Here is a 14,932-nt window from a genome sequence, read left to right on the forward strand (position 1 = left end):
ATTAAGTATAATTCTAAATAAATGAGGGTTATTAACCATGGATTCCAAAAATTAGTGTAAAACTAGTAAGGTGATGTTAGTTAAAATTTTTAAAATGTCTGAAAAAGGGACAAAATTGTCAGATTTTGTCCCTTTTTGACCCGGGAGGACAACACAAGGGTTAACTTCACTTTGCAGCTCGCTTCTCGCTTAATACCGGCCCAGTTACCCTTTGATTCGCCTGCATGTAAATACTAGCAGTGGTGTTGCACATGTCTGCAGAGTGCATGTGTGATGTATTGTTCTTCCACGTGCATTCACACAAACGCATACATGGCATGAAAGTCCATTTAACATTTAACCACAATCTATCACAACAGCTTTGGAAAGACCCAGTAGCAGGAAGCAGAGTGGCTGTGAGCTCTCGCACTTACAAAACCACGTGTGTGTGTGTGTGTGTGTGTGTGTGTGTGTGTGTGTGTGTGTTGTGTGTGTGTGTGTCTCTCTGTGTGTCTGGGTGGTGTGTGTGTGTGTCTCTCTGTGTGTGTGTCTCTCTGTGTGTCTGTGTGTGTGTGTGTGTGTGTGGTTGTCTCTCTGTGTGTGTGTGTGTGTGTGTGTTTGGTGTGTGTGTGTGTGTGTGGTGTGTGTGTGTGTGTGTGTGTGTGTGTGTGTATAAGTGCATGACGCCTCGGTCTGTATCTGGCAACGAGCAGAACAGGAAGCAGCGAGGTGGGGCTCGGTCTGTGCTGTTCTCTCTTCCTCTCCTCCGGCCTCGTTCAGTCGCTCCGGTCTTTTTTTTTTTTTTTTTTTAGACCAGATCAGATGGCTTTTGATTCCTGGCGGGAAGCACATCCTGGATTTTGAGGAGGCAGGAACAGCGCTCGGTGTTGCCTGATTGGGCGCTGCCGGGAGTGTGTGTGTGTGTGTGTGTGTGTGTGTGTGTGTGTGTGTGTGTGTGTGTGTGTGTGTGTGTGTGTGTGTGTGGTGTGTGTGTGTGTGTGTGTGGTGTGACAGGGGGAAGGGGAGGCGGGCCGGGTGAGCGAAGCCAGAAAGGAAGCCAAACATGGCCAGCGAGGACACGCTGGAGGAGCTGCCAGGGGACCAACCACCTGACCCCCCGGGTCCCGCTGAGCAGGGTGACGCAGACTCTTTGGTAGGCAACAGGGTCCGTAAGCAGGTCTCAGCATGGCCGCCTTTATTTGCCCTCTTCATCCATTACTATTGCCCTTCTCTTTTCCGTTCTGCCTCGTTCACTTCCTGTGAAGAAACATCTCCCCCTTTTCTGACGTTGAATCAGTTGTGAGTTCTGGTTCCTGTGTGTTGTCGTGATTTCGGGCCCTGCTGTGCGAGTCGTCTTCTTCTTCTTCAGAGAGGAGAGGGTCTTTGTCCAGAGAGGGTCTTTGTCCAGAGAGGGTCTTTGTCCAGAGAGGGTCTATGTTGTAAAACTCCACGGATAAAGTTGCTTTGTGTTGAGCGGGAGTTGCGTCACAGCAGCTCAAACTCTGCCTTCCTGCCTATTTTGTGTTGTTTTTTCTGTGGCCTCGGCTGGCTGAGGCCTTTTCTTCTTCTTCTTCTTCTGCTTCTTCTTCTTCTTCTTCTTCTGTTGCTGCTGCTCGCTCTGCCAACTTCACTTCAAGATGTATTTATTTGATTAGGGCAATGCATGTTAACTAGTGCTGTCAGATACGCAAACCCATTTTAACGGCGTCAGTTGTTTTTATCGTGTGATTAATGTTGGGGCGGCTGGGGCTCAGTGGTAGAGCGGTTGCCAATCGGAAGGTTGGTGGTTCAATCCCTGGCCCTGCAGTCCCATGTCGAAGTGTCCTTGGGCAAGACACTGGTGCTGCGCATCGGAGTGTGAATGGTGAATGTTTCCTGTATGATGTAAAAAGCGCTTTGAGTAGTTGTTAAGACTAGAAAATCGCTATATAAATACAGCACATTTACAATGTTCTTTTTGGCCTAGCAGACTTTGTAGTTTTTTTCACATGCTGTTGTAACAACTAGTAAGGTTAGAAAAACTACAACACCCACCGGATCTACCTAGATTGGACACAAAACCACAGGCACGCCGCACACAGACGCCGTTTGGGCTTGCGAGAGTAGTAACGTTACGTTTTGAGTGGACGGCGAGCGTGAGACGCAGAAATGGACGCCGATAAGATTCTGGACGGAAACTTTTAAGAAAGTTTTAAGACTTTTTAAAAGTTGCCAAATGTTCCACTGATGAGACCAAAGTGATCTGTGTGTTTTGTTGTTGTGAACTGAGCGATCATAGCAGCACGTCCTATCTGAAATACCCCCCCCCCCCCCCACACACACACACCCCCCCGATGATGGCATGGCACACAGCTGATGCCCCCCCCCCCCCCCCGTCAGAGTATTGTATTATTTCACCCTTTATTGATGGACAGTGTTTCATTGTGTGAGAGATTATTTGCTCCAAGTGCGAATGTTAGTGTGAAATTGAACACTGCAGTAGGCTATATGCTGGGGGGGGGGGGGGGGTTTACCACTACAGTAGGCTATATGCTGGGGGTGGGGGGGTGTTTACCACTACAGTAGGCTATATGCTGGGGGGGGGGGTGTTTTACCACTACAGTAGGCCATATGCAAATTTGACCCATATTCAACATGTTTCTATATCAAACGTTTGGGCTTCTTCCGACCAAATTGTCAAAAGAAAAAAAAATAACGTGGATAAGTGCCATACAACATCACTCTTCACAAGTAAAATAGATCAGCTCAGTACTTTTATTGAATTGGGGGGGGGGTTTATTAAATTTTATAGGATTTGGAGAACAAAATGATAAAAGAACGTTGACAAAAGAGTGACAACAATGTCGGAAATAGCTTCAAAAACGTGGGCTAAAAAAACGTCAGAAGAGCAGGAAAAATGTAACAAAAACATTGGTGATAGTGGAAAAAATGGTAAAAAAAAAACTTTGGGGAAAAGCGACCGAAGTGTCAAAAAGACGATAATGTTAGAAAAAAAGAAAAATAATAACAAGTCGACGGGGAGACAACACAAGAGTTAAAGACTGTTTAGTTATTGTTGGCGTGTTTTCTAAGTAGTCTTTGGCTTTACTAGGTGCCTCCACTGTGGTCACCATGACCATTAGTTTAACGAGGTGCACGTGAATGCACCGTGGAGTCAAAGAGTAAGGAGGGAACAAGAGGCTAAACTCTTTCAGTCCAAGATGTCGGAGCCCACATGCTTTACCTTTTGTTGTGTGAATCCATTAGTGACTCATGGGGGAAAATGTGACTTCAGAGACAAAAGAGGATTTTCCAGTTCTGTTGTTTCACCCTCATCTCCGACTCGGACAGTCGCCATGGCGTCTGGAGAAGTCACGCTGTAGGCTACCGGTAATATGGGTAGGTAGGTAGGTAGGTAGGTAGGTAGGTAGGTAGATAGGTAGGTAGATATTTGGATAGATAGATAGTGTGATAGATAAGATGTAGATAGATAGATAGATAGATAGATAGAGATAGATAGATAGATAGATATGTGATAGTATAGATAGATAGATAGATTGGTAGATAGATAGATTTGGATAGATAGATAGATATTTGGATAGATAGATAGATATTTGGATAGATAGATAGATATTGGATATGATGATAGATAGATAGATATTTGGATAGAAGTAGATGAGATATTTGATAGATAGATAGATAGATATTGGATAGATAGATAGATATTTGGATAGATAGATATATGGATAGATAGATAGATATTGGATAGATAGATAGATATTTGGATAGTAATAGATGATAGATATTTGGATAGATAGATAGTGATATTTGGATAGATAGATAGATATTTGGATAGATAGATAGATATTTGGATAGATAGATAGATATTTGGATAGATAGATAGATTATAGATAGATATTTGGATAGATAGATAGATAGTTTGGATAGATAGATAGATATTTGGATAGATAGATATTGTAGATAGTTTTGATAGATAGATAGATAGATAATATTTGGATAGATATTTAGATAGATGGATAGATGGATAGATAGATAGATAGATAGATAGATAGATATTTGGATAGAAGTAGATAGATAGATAGATAGATAGATAGATAGATAGATAGATAGATAGATAGATATTTGGATAGATAGATATTTGGATAGATATTTGGATAGATATTTAGATAGATGGATAGATAGATAGATGGATAGATATTGATCCCAAGAAAAATGGTAAATTCCGGTGTTACAGCAGCAAAATCAGTCACACAGCACAGAATATAAATGAGATACTAGGAGAAATATACATACATACACTATACATGAAATAATAATAATAGGAATAAAATAAAAGAACAAATATTTGAATATATACAGGATGGGAAAACCGAATTGTGCAAATGCTTAAATAATAATATGCTAAAATGTAAATAAACCAATTGTGCAGGTTGCACTTAGTGCAGTAGTGTGGTGTCTAAAAGTCTTATCCAGCCCCTAGTGATGACGTGCTAAGCTAACGTTACCCTGTGTCTTTAGCTGCACGCCACCAGCCGCTCTGTTGTTGTTGTTGTTGTTGTTGTTATTGTTGTCGTTTGGACGTGCGGAAGTAGGTAGTTGGTGGAGAGAGAACAAAATCCTGGGGCAATCACCGATCCTGCTTTTCATTTCAATACTGAAAATCGAAAGCACATTTTGATTTATCGATTTAAAATCTAAATTGTGACACCCCTACCAGGCCCGCGCGATTCGGAGGAAAAAAGGAATCCTAGATTCTTTTTTTTCTTTTTCTTTTTTGGTACTATTTGTCACTTTTTCCATGTTTTTGTCCCTTTTTCTGATTTATTTGTCACTTTTTCCATGTTTTTGGTGCTTTTTCTGATTTATGTGTCACTTTTTGTCACTTTTTGTCACAAAATCTTAACTATTAGTTAAAATAATTTCTAATTTCGTCCTTTTTAACTAAACTAACTTATGTATAGTTTAATATAAATGAGATTTGTTGACCATGAATTCCAAGAATAAGTGTAAAACCTATTATGTTACCTATATAGACTTTTTTATTTTGGCACCTATAGCACATTGAGCATCAGCACAGGCCTGTAAACACAGAGCCTTCAATGAAGAGAAGAAGGAGCGTTAAACCGATTTTATACAGTCTAAAAAGTCACTTTATGAAAGTTTGTGATGCAGTCGGCTCGTAAAATTAAATGAGAATCAAAGTCATAAAAAAAAAAAAAAATCTTTTGTATTTTTTTACAACACAAAAGTTATTTAAAAATTAAATCGTGAACATGGTGAATCGAGATTGGTGAATCCCGCAGACCTAACCCCTACTGGGGATTTAGCTCATTCCTAGGGGCTTGGGTTGGGACCCGGAGGGTTGTCGGTTCAAGTCCCCGTGCGGACCAAAAGTAGGGAGTGTGGATTGGTAGCTGGAGAGATGCCACTTCACCTCCTGGGCACTGCCAGGGGCCCTTGAGCAAGGCACCGTACCCCCCCCCCCACACTCTGACATTTCTCCATTTGTGCATGACTAAGTCCTGAGTGTGTGTGTGTGTGTGTGTATTTCAGGCCTGTGTATAGTGATTAATAACAAAACAGAGTGTAAATTGTAATTTTTCCCCACTGGGGATCAATAAAGTATAAATTATTATTATTATTAAAATCATACCAATCATAAAAGTGTCTTTTAGGACAGCCATGTTAAAAAGAAAAGACGTTGTGTGTCTGAGGATCTTCCAAACGCTGATAAAACAACACATTTCTGTAGTGTTACACGTCTTCCTGGCGGCTCTTTAACATAGCATTGAGAGTAATGTTGCATTAACCCTCATGTTGTCCTCATGTTGTCCTCATGTTGTCCTCATGTTGTCCTCATGTTGTCCTCATGTTGCCCTCATGTTGTCCTCATGTTGTCCTCATGTTGTCCTCATGTTGTCCTCATGTTGTCCTCATGTTGTCTTCATGTTGTCCTCATGTTGTCCTCATGTTGCCTTCATGTTGTCCTCATGTTGTCCTCATGTTGTCTTCATGTTGTCTCATGTTGTCCTCATGTTGTCCTCATGTTGCCCTCATGTTGTCCTCATGTTGTCCTCATGTTGCCTTCATGTTGTCTCATGTTGTCCTCATGTTGTCTTCATGTTGTCCTCATGTTGTCTTCATGTTGTCCTCATGTTGTCCTCATGTTGTCCTCATGTTGCCCTCATGTTGTCCTCATGTTGTCCTCATGTTGTCTTCATGTTGTCCTCATGTTGTCTTCATGTTGTCCTCATGTTGTCCTCATGTTGTCTTCATGTTGTCCTCATGTTGTCCTCATGTTGCCCCATGTTGTCCCCATGTTGTCCCCATGTTGTCCTCATGTTGTCCTCATGTTGTCTTCATGTTGTCTTCATGTTGTCCTCATGTTGCCCTCATGTTGCCCTCATGTTGTCCTCATGTTGTCCTCATGTTGTCCTCATGTTGTCCCCATGTTGTCCTATATCAGTGTTCTTTTTAATTCCCCAAAATAACATGATTGATTCCAACGCTCTTTGCCAAGTACAAATCTCTACTTTCATTATTTTTGGGTCTTATTCTATTTTATAGCATTGTAAAACAAAGTGAAGTGTTGTTGAAATAGTGTTGAGTAAAAGTTGACATATTCCGGTCTGTGATTATCATCAACATCCATTCCTTTAATTTTAGTCTCAATAATTCCTAATTTCTGCTTTTCTAACTCAAACATTAGGTATAATTTCCTATAAATGAGGTTTATTGACCATAAATTCCAAAAACAACTAAAAATAAAGTTAATAAGTTAGTGTTACGTACTGTTGAAAACGTCAACAAAAGTGACAAACAAGGGGAAAAAAAGCGTCAAAAGTGTTAAAAAAGGGACAAAAACGTAAGAAAATGTTAAAAAGTGTCAACAAAAGTGTTTTTTTGTTTGTTTGTTTTTTACGTTAAAGCAGCATTTCTGTGTCCTGCGTGCACGTGGCCCGTGCCGTGTGTTTTGGGGGGGCCTCTCGGGCCGTGCCGTGTGTTTTGGGGGGCTTCTCGGGCTGTGCCGTGTGTTTTGGGGGGCTTCTCGGGCTGTGCCGTGTGTTTTGGGGGGGCCTCTCGGGCCGTGCCGTGTGTTTGGGGGGCTTATCGGGCCGCGCCGTGTGTTTTGGGGGGGCCTCTCGGGCCGTGGAGTGTGTCTTGGGGCGGCTTCTCGGGCCGTGCCGTGTGTTTTGGGGGGGCTTCTTGGGCCGTGCCGGCCTGCGTTGTCCTGCAGATGGATTATGTCTCTAATGAGGGCGGAGCGGGTAGCTGGGGGGACCCGGAGACCTAAGAGGTTGTAATCAGATCTGCTGAGCTCTGCTGTGTGTGTGTGTGTGTGTGTGTGTGTGTGTGTGGTGTGTGTGTGTGTGTGTGTGTGTGTGGTGTGTGTGGTGTGTGTGGTGTGTGTGTGTGTGTAAACATACACATTACATTACATTACATGTCATTCAGCTGACACTTTAATCCAAAGCGACTATATTCTTGCTCTTTATGTCAGAGCCACTAGGGGTTAAGTGTCTTGCTCAGGGACACATTGATTGGTTGAGCATTGGGAATTGAACCCGGGTCCATATCACTACCTAATATACAGGGGATGGACACAATAACGTGAACAGCCTTTCATTTTCCCTGCAACATACAGTATTTTCCTTTTGTAAAGCTTCCCAGGGTTCACTCGGGTTCTTGAAAGTATTAAAGTCTAACTTTTAATATCTTAAAAATAAAGCCATAAAAGTATTGAATTTATTTACAAATGTGTTAAATGAAAAAAGTGGCAGCCCGTTACATTCACCACGGTAATAAGATGGTAATATTGGGGTAACAGTGTGATGATAAAGAGGTAATATATAGGTAATAACTTGTGATTGCCAAAGTAATAACTGGGTAATACATCACAGTAATAAGATGTAATTCTAGGGTAATAAGGTGAGAAGAAGTTGTAATAACTTGCAATTACCAAGGTAATAATTAGGAATGAGTTCGATGATAACCATACGTATATCTGGGTAATGGTAATATACTGTAGTTATATTAATATTTTACCAACATGACAATAATGGGGTAATATAAGTTGATGTTTTCACAGTATTTTAGGCTACTTTCAGCATAATACCTTCCAAATTAGATAAAGCTTCTTGAATTTAAAATTGTTAATTACATATAATAATGCTGAAATTCATCCACCCTTTATGTTCCAAATATTTCCCTTTTGTTTCAAGGTATTACTTTACATATGATATGTTTAATCTTGTGACTTTTTACCTGGAAACACGTCTGGTATTTTCTGTAGTAATCATGACTCAGTGGTGCAAAATGCAACACTACCTGTTTTCTATTTTATTACGTGGCAATATTACAATAACATAGGAGCATGCAACATTACCTGGAAATGCTTCTGGTGGTTTCCAGGTAATCTCTTCACCTTTTTACTATGAAATATGTCTTGTTCTGCACGCACATAACCCACGTTACTCAGTTTATTTGACTTACAGAGGGTGAAACTGGAAGGAAACACAATAACCAGTCACTGAGAAATTAATAAATCACAGACATTACACAAAGATAATTGTAAAAACAACATAACTACACAACACTGTGATGCTGTAAATCTATTCTATGTGGTAGTTTATACAGTAGGCTAGCTAACATAAGATGAAATAAAGGAATTTTGTAATGTAATGTTATACAGTGTGCGTAGTATAACCTGTATTGTTTATCTAAATGAACTAAATTATACTCACATGTGGCACAGCCCAAGACAAAAGTGGAAAACTAGCTTACTGAAGCATACTATCCGTCTAATATGAGCTTTCAATTATCATCAAAAATACACATATTGCAATGATTCGGATAACAATTAACAGATATCAGAACAGTGTGTCAGCTTCTATTTCACAAACCGAGACTGTTAACAGAGGCATGTAACGTCAAAGATTGAAGCGAAAAGTAAGGAGACATGATAAGCTCACATTCAACTTCCTGACTAAATCCCAGGGCGCAAAGCTCCTGCAACTGGCTCTAGGGGCTGTTATTTTGGGAAAGAGACTTCAGATACAGTATTAGGGACCACTAAGGTCTATATAAAAGAGACTTCAGATACAGTATTAGGGACCACTAAGGTCTATATAAAAGAGACTTCAGATACAGTATTAGGGGACCACTAAGGTCTATATAAAAGAGACTTCAAATACAGTATTAGGGGACCACTAAGGTCTATATACAAGAGACTTCAGATACAGTATTAGGGACCACTAAGGTCTATATAAAGAGACTTCAGATACAGTATTAGGGGACCACTAAGGTCTATATAAAAGAGACTTCAGATACAGTATTAGGGACCACTAAGGTCTATATAAAGAGACTTCAGATACAGTATTAGGGGACCACTAAGGTCTATATAAAAGAGACTTCAGATACAGTATTAGGGGACCACTAAGGTCTATATAAAAGAGACTTCAGATACAGTATTAGGGGACCACTAAGGTCTACATAAAAGAGACTTCAAATACAGTATTAGGGGACCACTAAGGTCTATAAAAGAGACTTCAGATACAGTATTAGGGGACCACTAAGGTCTACATAAGAGACTTCAAATACAGTATTAGGGGACCACTAAGGTCTATATAAAGAGACTTCAGATACAGTATTAGGGACCACTAAGGTCTATATAAAAGAGACTTCAGATACAGTATTAGGGGACCACTAAGGTCTATATAAAGAGACTTCAGATACAGTATTAGGGACCACTAAGGTCTATATAAAAGAGACTTCAGATCCAGTATTAGGGACCACTAAGGTCTATATAAAAGAGACTTCAGATCCAGTATTAGGGACCACTAAGGTCTATATAAAGAGACTTCAGATCCAGTATTAGGGACCACTAAGGTCTATATAAAAGAGACTTCAGATACAGTATTAGGGGACCACTAAGGTCTATATAAAAGAGACTTCAGATACAGTATTAGGGACCACTATGGTCTATATAAAGAGACTTCAGATACAGTATTAGGGGACCACTAAGGTCTATATAAAAGAGACTTCAGATACAGTATTAGGGACCACTAAGGTCTATATAAAAGAGACTTCAGATACAGTATTAGGGACCACTAAGGTCTATATAAAGAGACTTCAGATACAGTATTAGGGACCACTAAGGTCTATATAAAAGAGACTTCAGATACAGTATTAGGGACCACTAAGGTCTATATAAAAGAGACTTCAGATACAGTATTAGGGGACCACTAAGGTCTATATAAAAGAGACTTCAGATACAGTATTAGGGACCACTAAGGTCTATATAAAAGAGACTTCAGATACAGTATTAGGGACCACTAAGGTCTATATAAAGAGACTTCAAATACAGTATTAGGGACCACTAAGGTCTATATAAAAGCATCCAAAGAGACCATTTCATGGGACCTTTAATGGAAGCATTTCTCAGCGGTTTTGGTGCAAATGAATAAAACACATTACTTTAGTGGTGGTTTAAAATGCCAGAATTAGCCAAAAAGGCTTTGTTTTCTCCCTCTATAGTCCCCTGGCTTCAATGTTAAAGTGTAGACATGAAATCTGGGTGAAAGTCAAATGAAAACCTAGTTCTTATTGTAACAAATCTGGGTGTTTTTTTTTGTGAAAACCCCCCACAAACACTGCATATATGTTTGTGTGATTGTCTTAACACATCTATTCCATTTCCATACACATGCACTCTGTGTTGTGAGTGTCATCCAGAAGCAGAAGAGAGTGATTTAAGCTCGTTTAAATCTGCTTTAATCTGGTTAGTGTTGAGCAGTCGTGTTGTTGAGGATTCATAAAGGCGTTGAACACATTTTTTTAAACAATGCCACGATAATACCGTCACTATGACTGTGAGGTTACATTTTCATACCATTACATTTCTACTGGCAACACACATCAGTTTCAGACAGATCTTTCACTGCTTATTTATTTTAGTTCTGGTTTCCTATAATAACTGTTCTCAACACTTCCTTCTCCTATTCTGTCACTACCTCCTTCTCTGCCCTCGCCTCCCCCCCCCCTTTCTCTCCTTCCTCCTCCCCCTCCTCCTAGGGCAGAGAGGACAATATATACATAAATACATTCATTCATTCATTCATATATACATACATACATACATACACACATACATACATTCATTCATTCATTCATTCATTCATACATACAGTACACATACATACATACACACATACATACATACACACATACATACATTCATTCATTCATTCATTCATTCATTCATTCATACAGTATACACACACACACACATACATACATTCATTCATTCATTCATTCATTCATACATACAGTATACATACATATATACATACATACATACAGTATACATACAGTATACATACATACATACATACAGTATACATACATTCATTCATACAGTATACATACAACACACACACACATACATTCATTCATTCATACATACATACATACATACATACATACATATCATTCATTCATACACACACACACACACACACACACACACCACAACCCACACACACACACACACACACACAACACACACACACACACACACACACACACACACACACACCTGGACTTAAATTCACACCTTTATCACTTTAACACTGGACTCAATAATAATTTATGGTCTTTTCTTTTCTTTATTTGATGAATGTTCTTATTGTTCTTATTATTATTATTGTTATTTTGTTGTCTTTTTTATCTAGTTTTTATTTCTTTTTTCTTGCTAAAACTGCTGCGAGAATTTTCAATTTCCCCTCGGGAGTCATCCCAAAGGATCAATAAAGAGAAGTCTAAGATTTTTGTTAACAAAATGTTTTTCTCAACATCAATGAGATTTAAAACGGTGATAACTGAAACCGATATACAACACACCATGTATACATGGTCTATATGTATATGTATACATGGTGTATATGTTAACATACATATACACCATGTATACATGGTGTATGTGTATATGTATACATGTTGTATATGTTTACATACATATACACCATGTATACATGATACATGTGTATACATGGTGTATATGTATGTATACATGATACATGTGTATACACATGTGCATTGCTAACAGACCTGAGTACTACACAGATAAGAACATCTGCCTCTGCACTACCAAAGTGAACATAAAATAATTATAAAATATATTTAAATATATAAATGCATATGACACTGTTGTCAAAACCCAAACAATCAACAGACGGAGACGCCATCTTGGAAGTTTGTGATCAATTCTGCATGGTGATGTCACCAAGTGGTGTCCCGTTTCATAGGGGGGTGTTTTCACCCCTACCCCCTACCCCTTGGTTTCAAGGGGTAAGGGGTAAAGGGTAAGGGGCCAAGGGGTAAAGGGCCAAGGGGTACGGCTAAGACAGAGAAATGGGATTCAGACTAAGTCTCTTCCTCCCCCCCTTTCTCTCCTCCCCCAGGGCGATCCGGGCGGGCTGCCGGTGCTCCAGCAGCTCGGTCTGGACCAGAACTCCGACTTCTCCGACTCCAGCGTGCAGCAGCGCCTGGACGAGCACCGCGAGCGGATCCGCAGGGAGATCCGGCGGGAGCTGAAGATCAAGGAGGGCGCGGAGAACCTGCGCCGGGCCACCACCGACAAGAGGAACGCCCAGCAGGTGGACTCGCAGCTCCGCAGCTCCAGCCGCAAGCTGGAGTCCCTCCACGCCCAGCTGCAGGAGCTGGACGCCCACATCGTCGTCAAGGGCCCCGACGACAACAAAGGTACCGCATCCGCCATGGCCATGGAGACGTGGTTCATACGCTTCTGGGTCATTGTGCATGGAAAATCCCTAAAGGGATGGGTGTCAAACTCAAGGCCCGAGGGCCAAAACCGGCCCCTCGATGATTTGGATCCGACCCGCGTAACAGTTTTAGGTTCACAACAAATGTCGGCACACCCAGTTGTGCGCCTAATATGAATCAGAATCAGAACCAGAATCAGCTTTATTTCCAGGTATGAGGACACATACGAGGAATTTTACTTTGGAGCATCGTTGCTCACACTGTGCTTACACACACAAAACAACCAAAACAAAAATATACACACTAATATATACACACTTATATACATACTCCAAACAGAACACTATAGAGGCATGAGTAAAAGGAAGAGTTCAATAAAAAGTATTTAAATATGGAGCACAGTGCAAGGATACTGGGATAAATAGTATTATGTTATTATATTATATTACAATATGAACAGTATGAACATTATGGACAGTTCTGAAATGGAAAATGAGAATGATGAATAAATAACAAACAAGAGAGATGTGAGAATCTGAATGATGAATAAATAGTAAATAATAAGTGAGATATGAGAATGATGAGTAAATCGTAAATAATAAATAATAAGTGAGATATGAGAATGATGAATAATACTAAATAAGTGGAATAATAAGTGTAACCAGTACTAGGTGCTGTAGAGACGGTGTTACTGGGTCATGGACCAGAACTGAACCTGACACCGTGGGTCAGAATCAATCAAATCAATCAAAATGTATTTATATAGCACTTTACAATTACCAGCAGGTATCCAAAGTGCTTTAACAAAATGAATAAAATCACAACATACAATAGAAAGAGTAAACATAGAAAAACAATAAAATCAGAAAAGGTCACAAAGAAACAAAAGAATGAAATTGTCCCACCACTGCTACGTGTTAAAAGCCAGACTCAACAGATGTTGAGATCAGATGTTTTGAGTTTGGACCTGAAAAGAGCGACATCTGTTTAGGTCAGGAGAAGTCAGCTGTTCATCAGAGAGGTGGCTTGTGGGTAAAAACTGATCCTGGGTCTGTTGGTGTTGGCGTACCGGGCTCTGTAGCGCCCCCCAGAGGGACGCAATTATGACGCAATTATGACACAATTATGACGCAATTATGCGACATATGGAACCGAATTTGGCAGATTTGGTGATTTGGAATCCCCCCAGAAGCAGTGAGTTGCCATGTAAAGGCCGTGAACCAGGTTGTTGTGAGTCGGCCGTGTGGCAGCCTGCTTTTAAAAAATGCAACCTTTGTTTTGCTTGAGTTGCTAAGCTCTGTGGGGCTGAGGAACGTTTTGCTGACCTTTTTGTTTTATGTCGACCAAACTTTAAGGAAGAAGACTTGTATGAAACATGCAGCAATACAGTCAAAGATATTTTACTTTTTTCGGTTGCATACTGTACAGTTGTGCTCATAATTGTACACACCCTGAAAGAATTGGTTAAATGTGTACCATTCCTTTAAAAAAAACACAAGTTATCAGGAAAAACATACTTCTATTTTAAGGGGATTCAAATTAAACTGTAAAGCATTACAGTTACGTTAAACAAAACATAAAAAACTAAATAATGAGATGGCCAAACGTTTCTATACCCTTAGATCTTAATACTGTGTATTGCCCCCTTATGCATCAATGACAGCTTGCAGTCTTTTGTGATAGTTGTCATTAGTGCCTTTATTTTCTCAGATGGTAGAGATGCCCATTCTTCTTGACAAAAAGCCTCCAGGTCCTGTAAATTCATGGGTTGTCCTGCATGGGCTGCACGTTTGAGTTCTCCTCCAAGAGGCTCGCTGATATTGAGGCCGGGAGACTGTGATGGCCGCTCCAGAAGCTTCACGTTGCTCGGCTGCAGCCACTGAAGGGGCTGACTTGGCCTTGTGCTTCGGATCATTGTCATGTTCCATGGGCAGATTTTGGGCTCATGAGTGCAAATTGTCATCCAATATTGTCTGATAACATGCTGCGTTCATCTTGACATCAACTCTTGACATCCTTGATGTCCTGTACCTATGTAGCTATGTAGCTCACACACCCCCAAAACATTAAAGATCCACCTCCATACTTTACGGAAGGGATGGTGCACATTTCATCACAGGCCTTGTTGACGCCTCTCCAAACATAACGTGGTCTCATCACTCCAAATTAC

The 14,932-nt window shown here is 40.3% G+C and overlaps 1 protein-coding gene across 1 annotated transcript in view; it reads left to right on the forward strand.

Moving 5' to 3' along the window:
- The first annotated feature begins 729 nt into the window (after nucleotides 1–729).
- The window catches only part of pkn1b (protein kinase N1b), a 42,310-nt gene continuing 28,107 nt past the window's right edge, over nucleotides 730–14,932 (forward strand). Inside the window, exons 1-2 of the mRNA XM_032536421.1 lie at nucleotides 730–1,132; nucleotides 12,441–12,741. Of these exons, the coding sequence (XP_032392312.1) occupies nucleotides 1,043–1,132; nucleotides 12,441–12,741 (391 nt within the window). The 5' untranslated portion in view covers nucleotides 730–1,042. The remainder of the gene's footprint in view (nucleotides 1,133–12,440; nucleotides 12,742–14,932) is intronic.

This window comes from Etheostoma spectabile, chromosome 15, assembly GCF_008692095.1.
Source record: "Etheostoma spectabile isolate EspeVRDwgs_2016 chromosome 15, UIUC_Espe_1.0, whole genome shotgun sequence".
Lineage (NCBI taxonomy): Eukaryota > Metazoa > Chordata > Actinopteri > Perciformes > Percidae > Etheostoma > Etheostoma spectabile.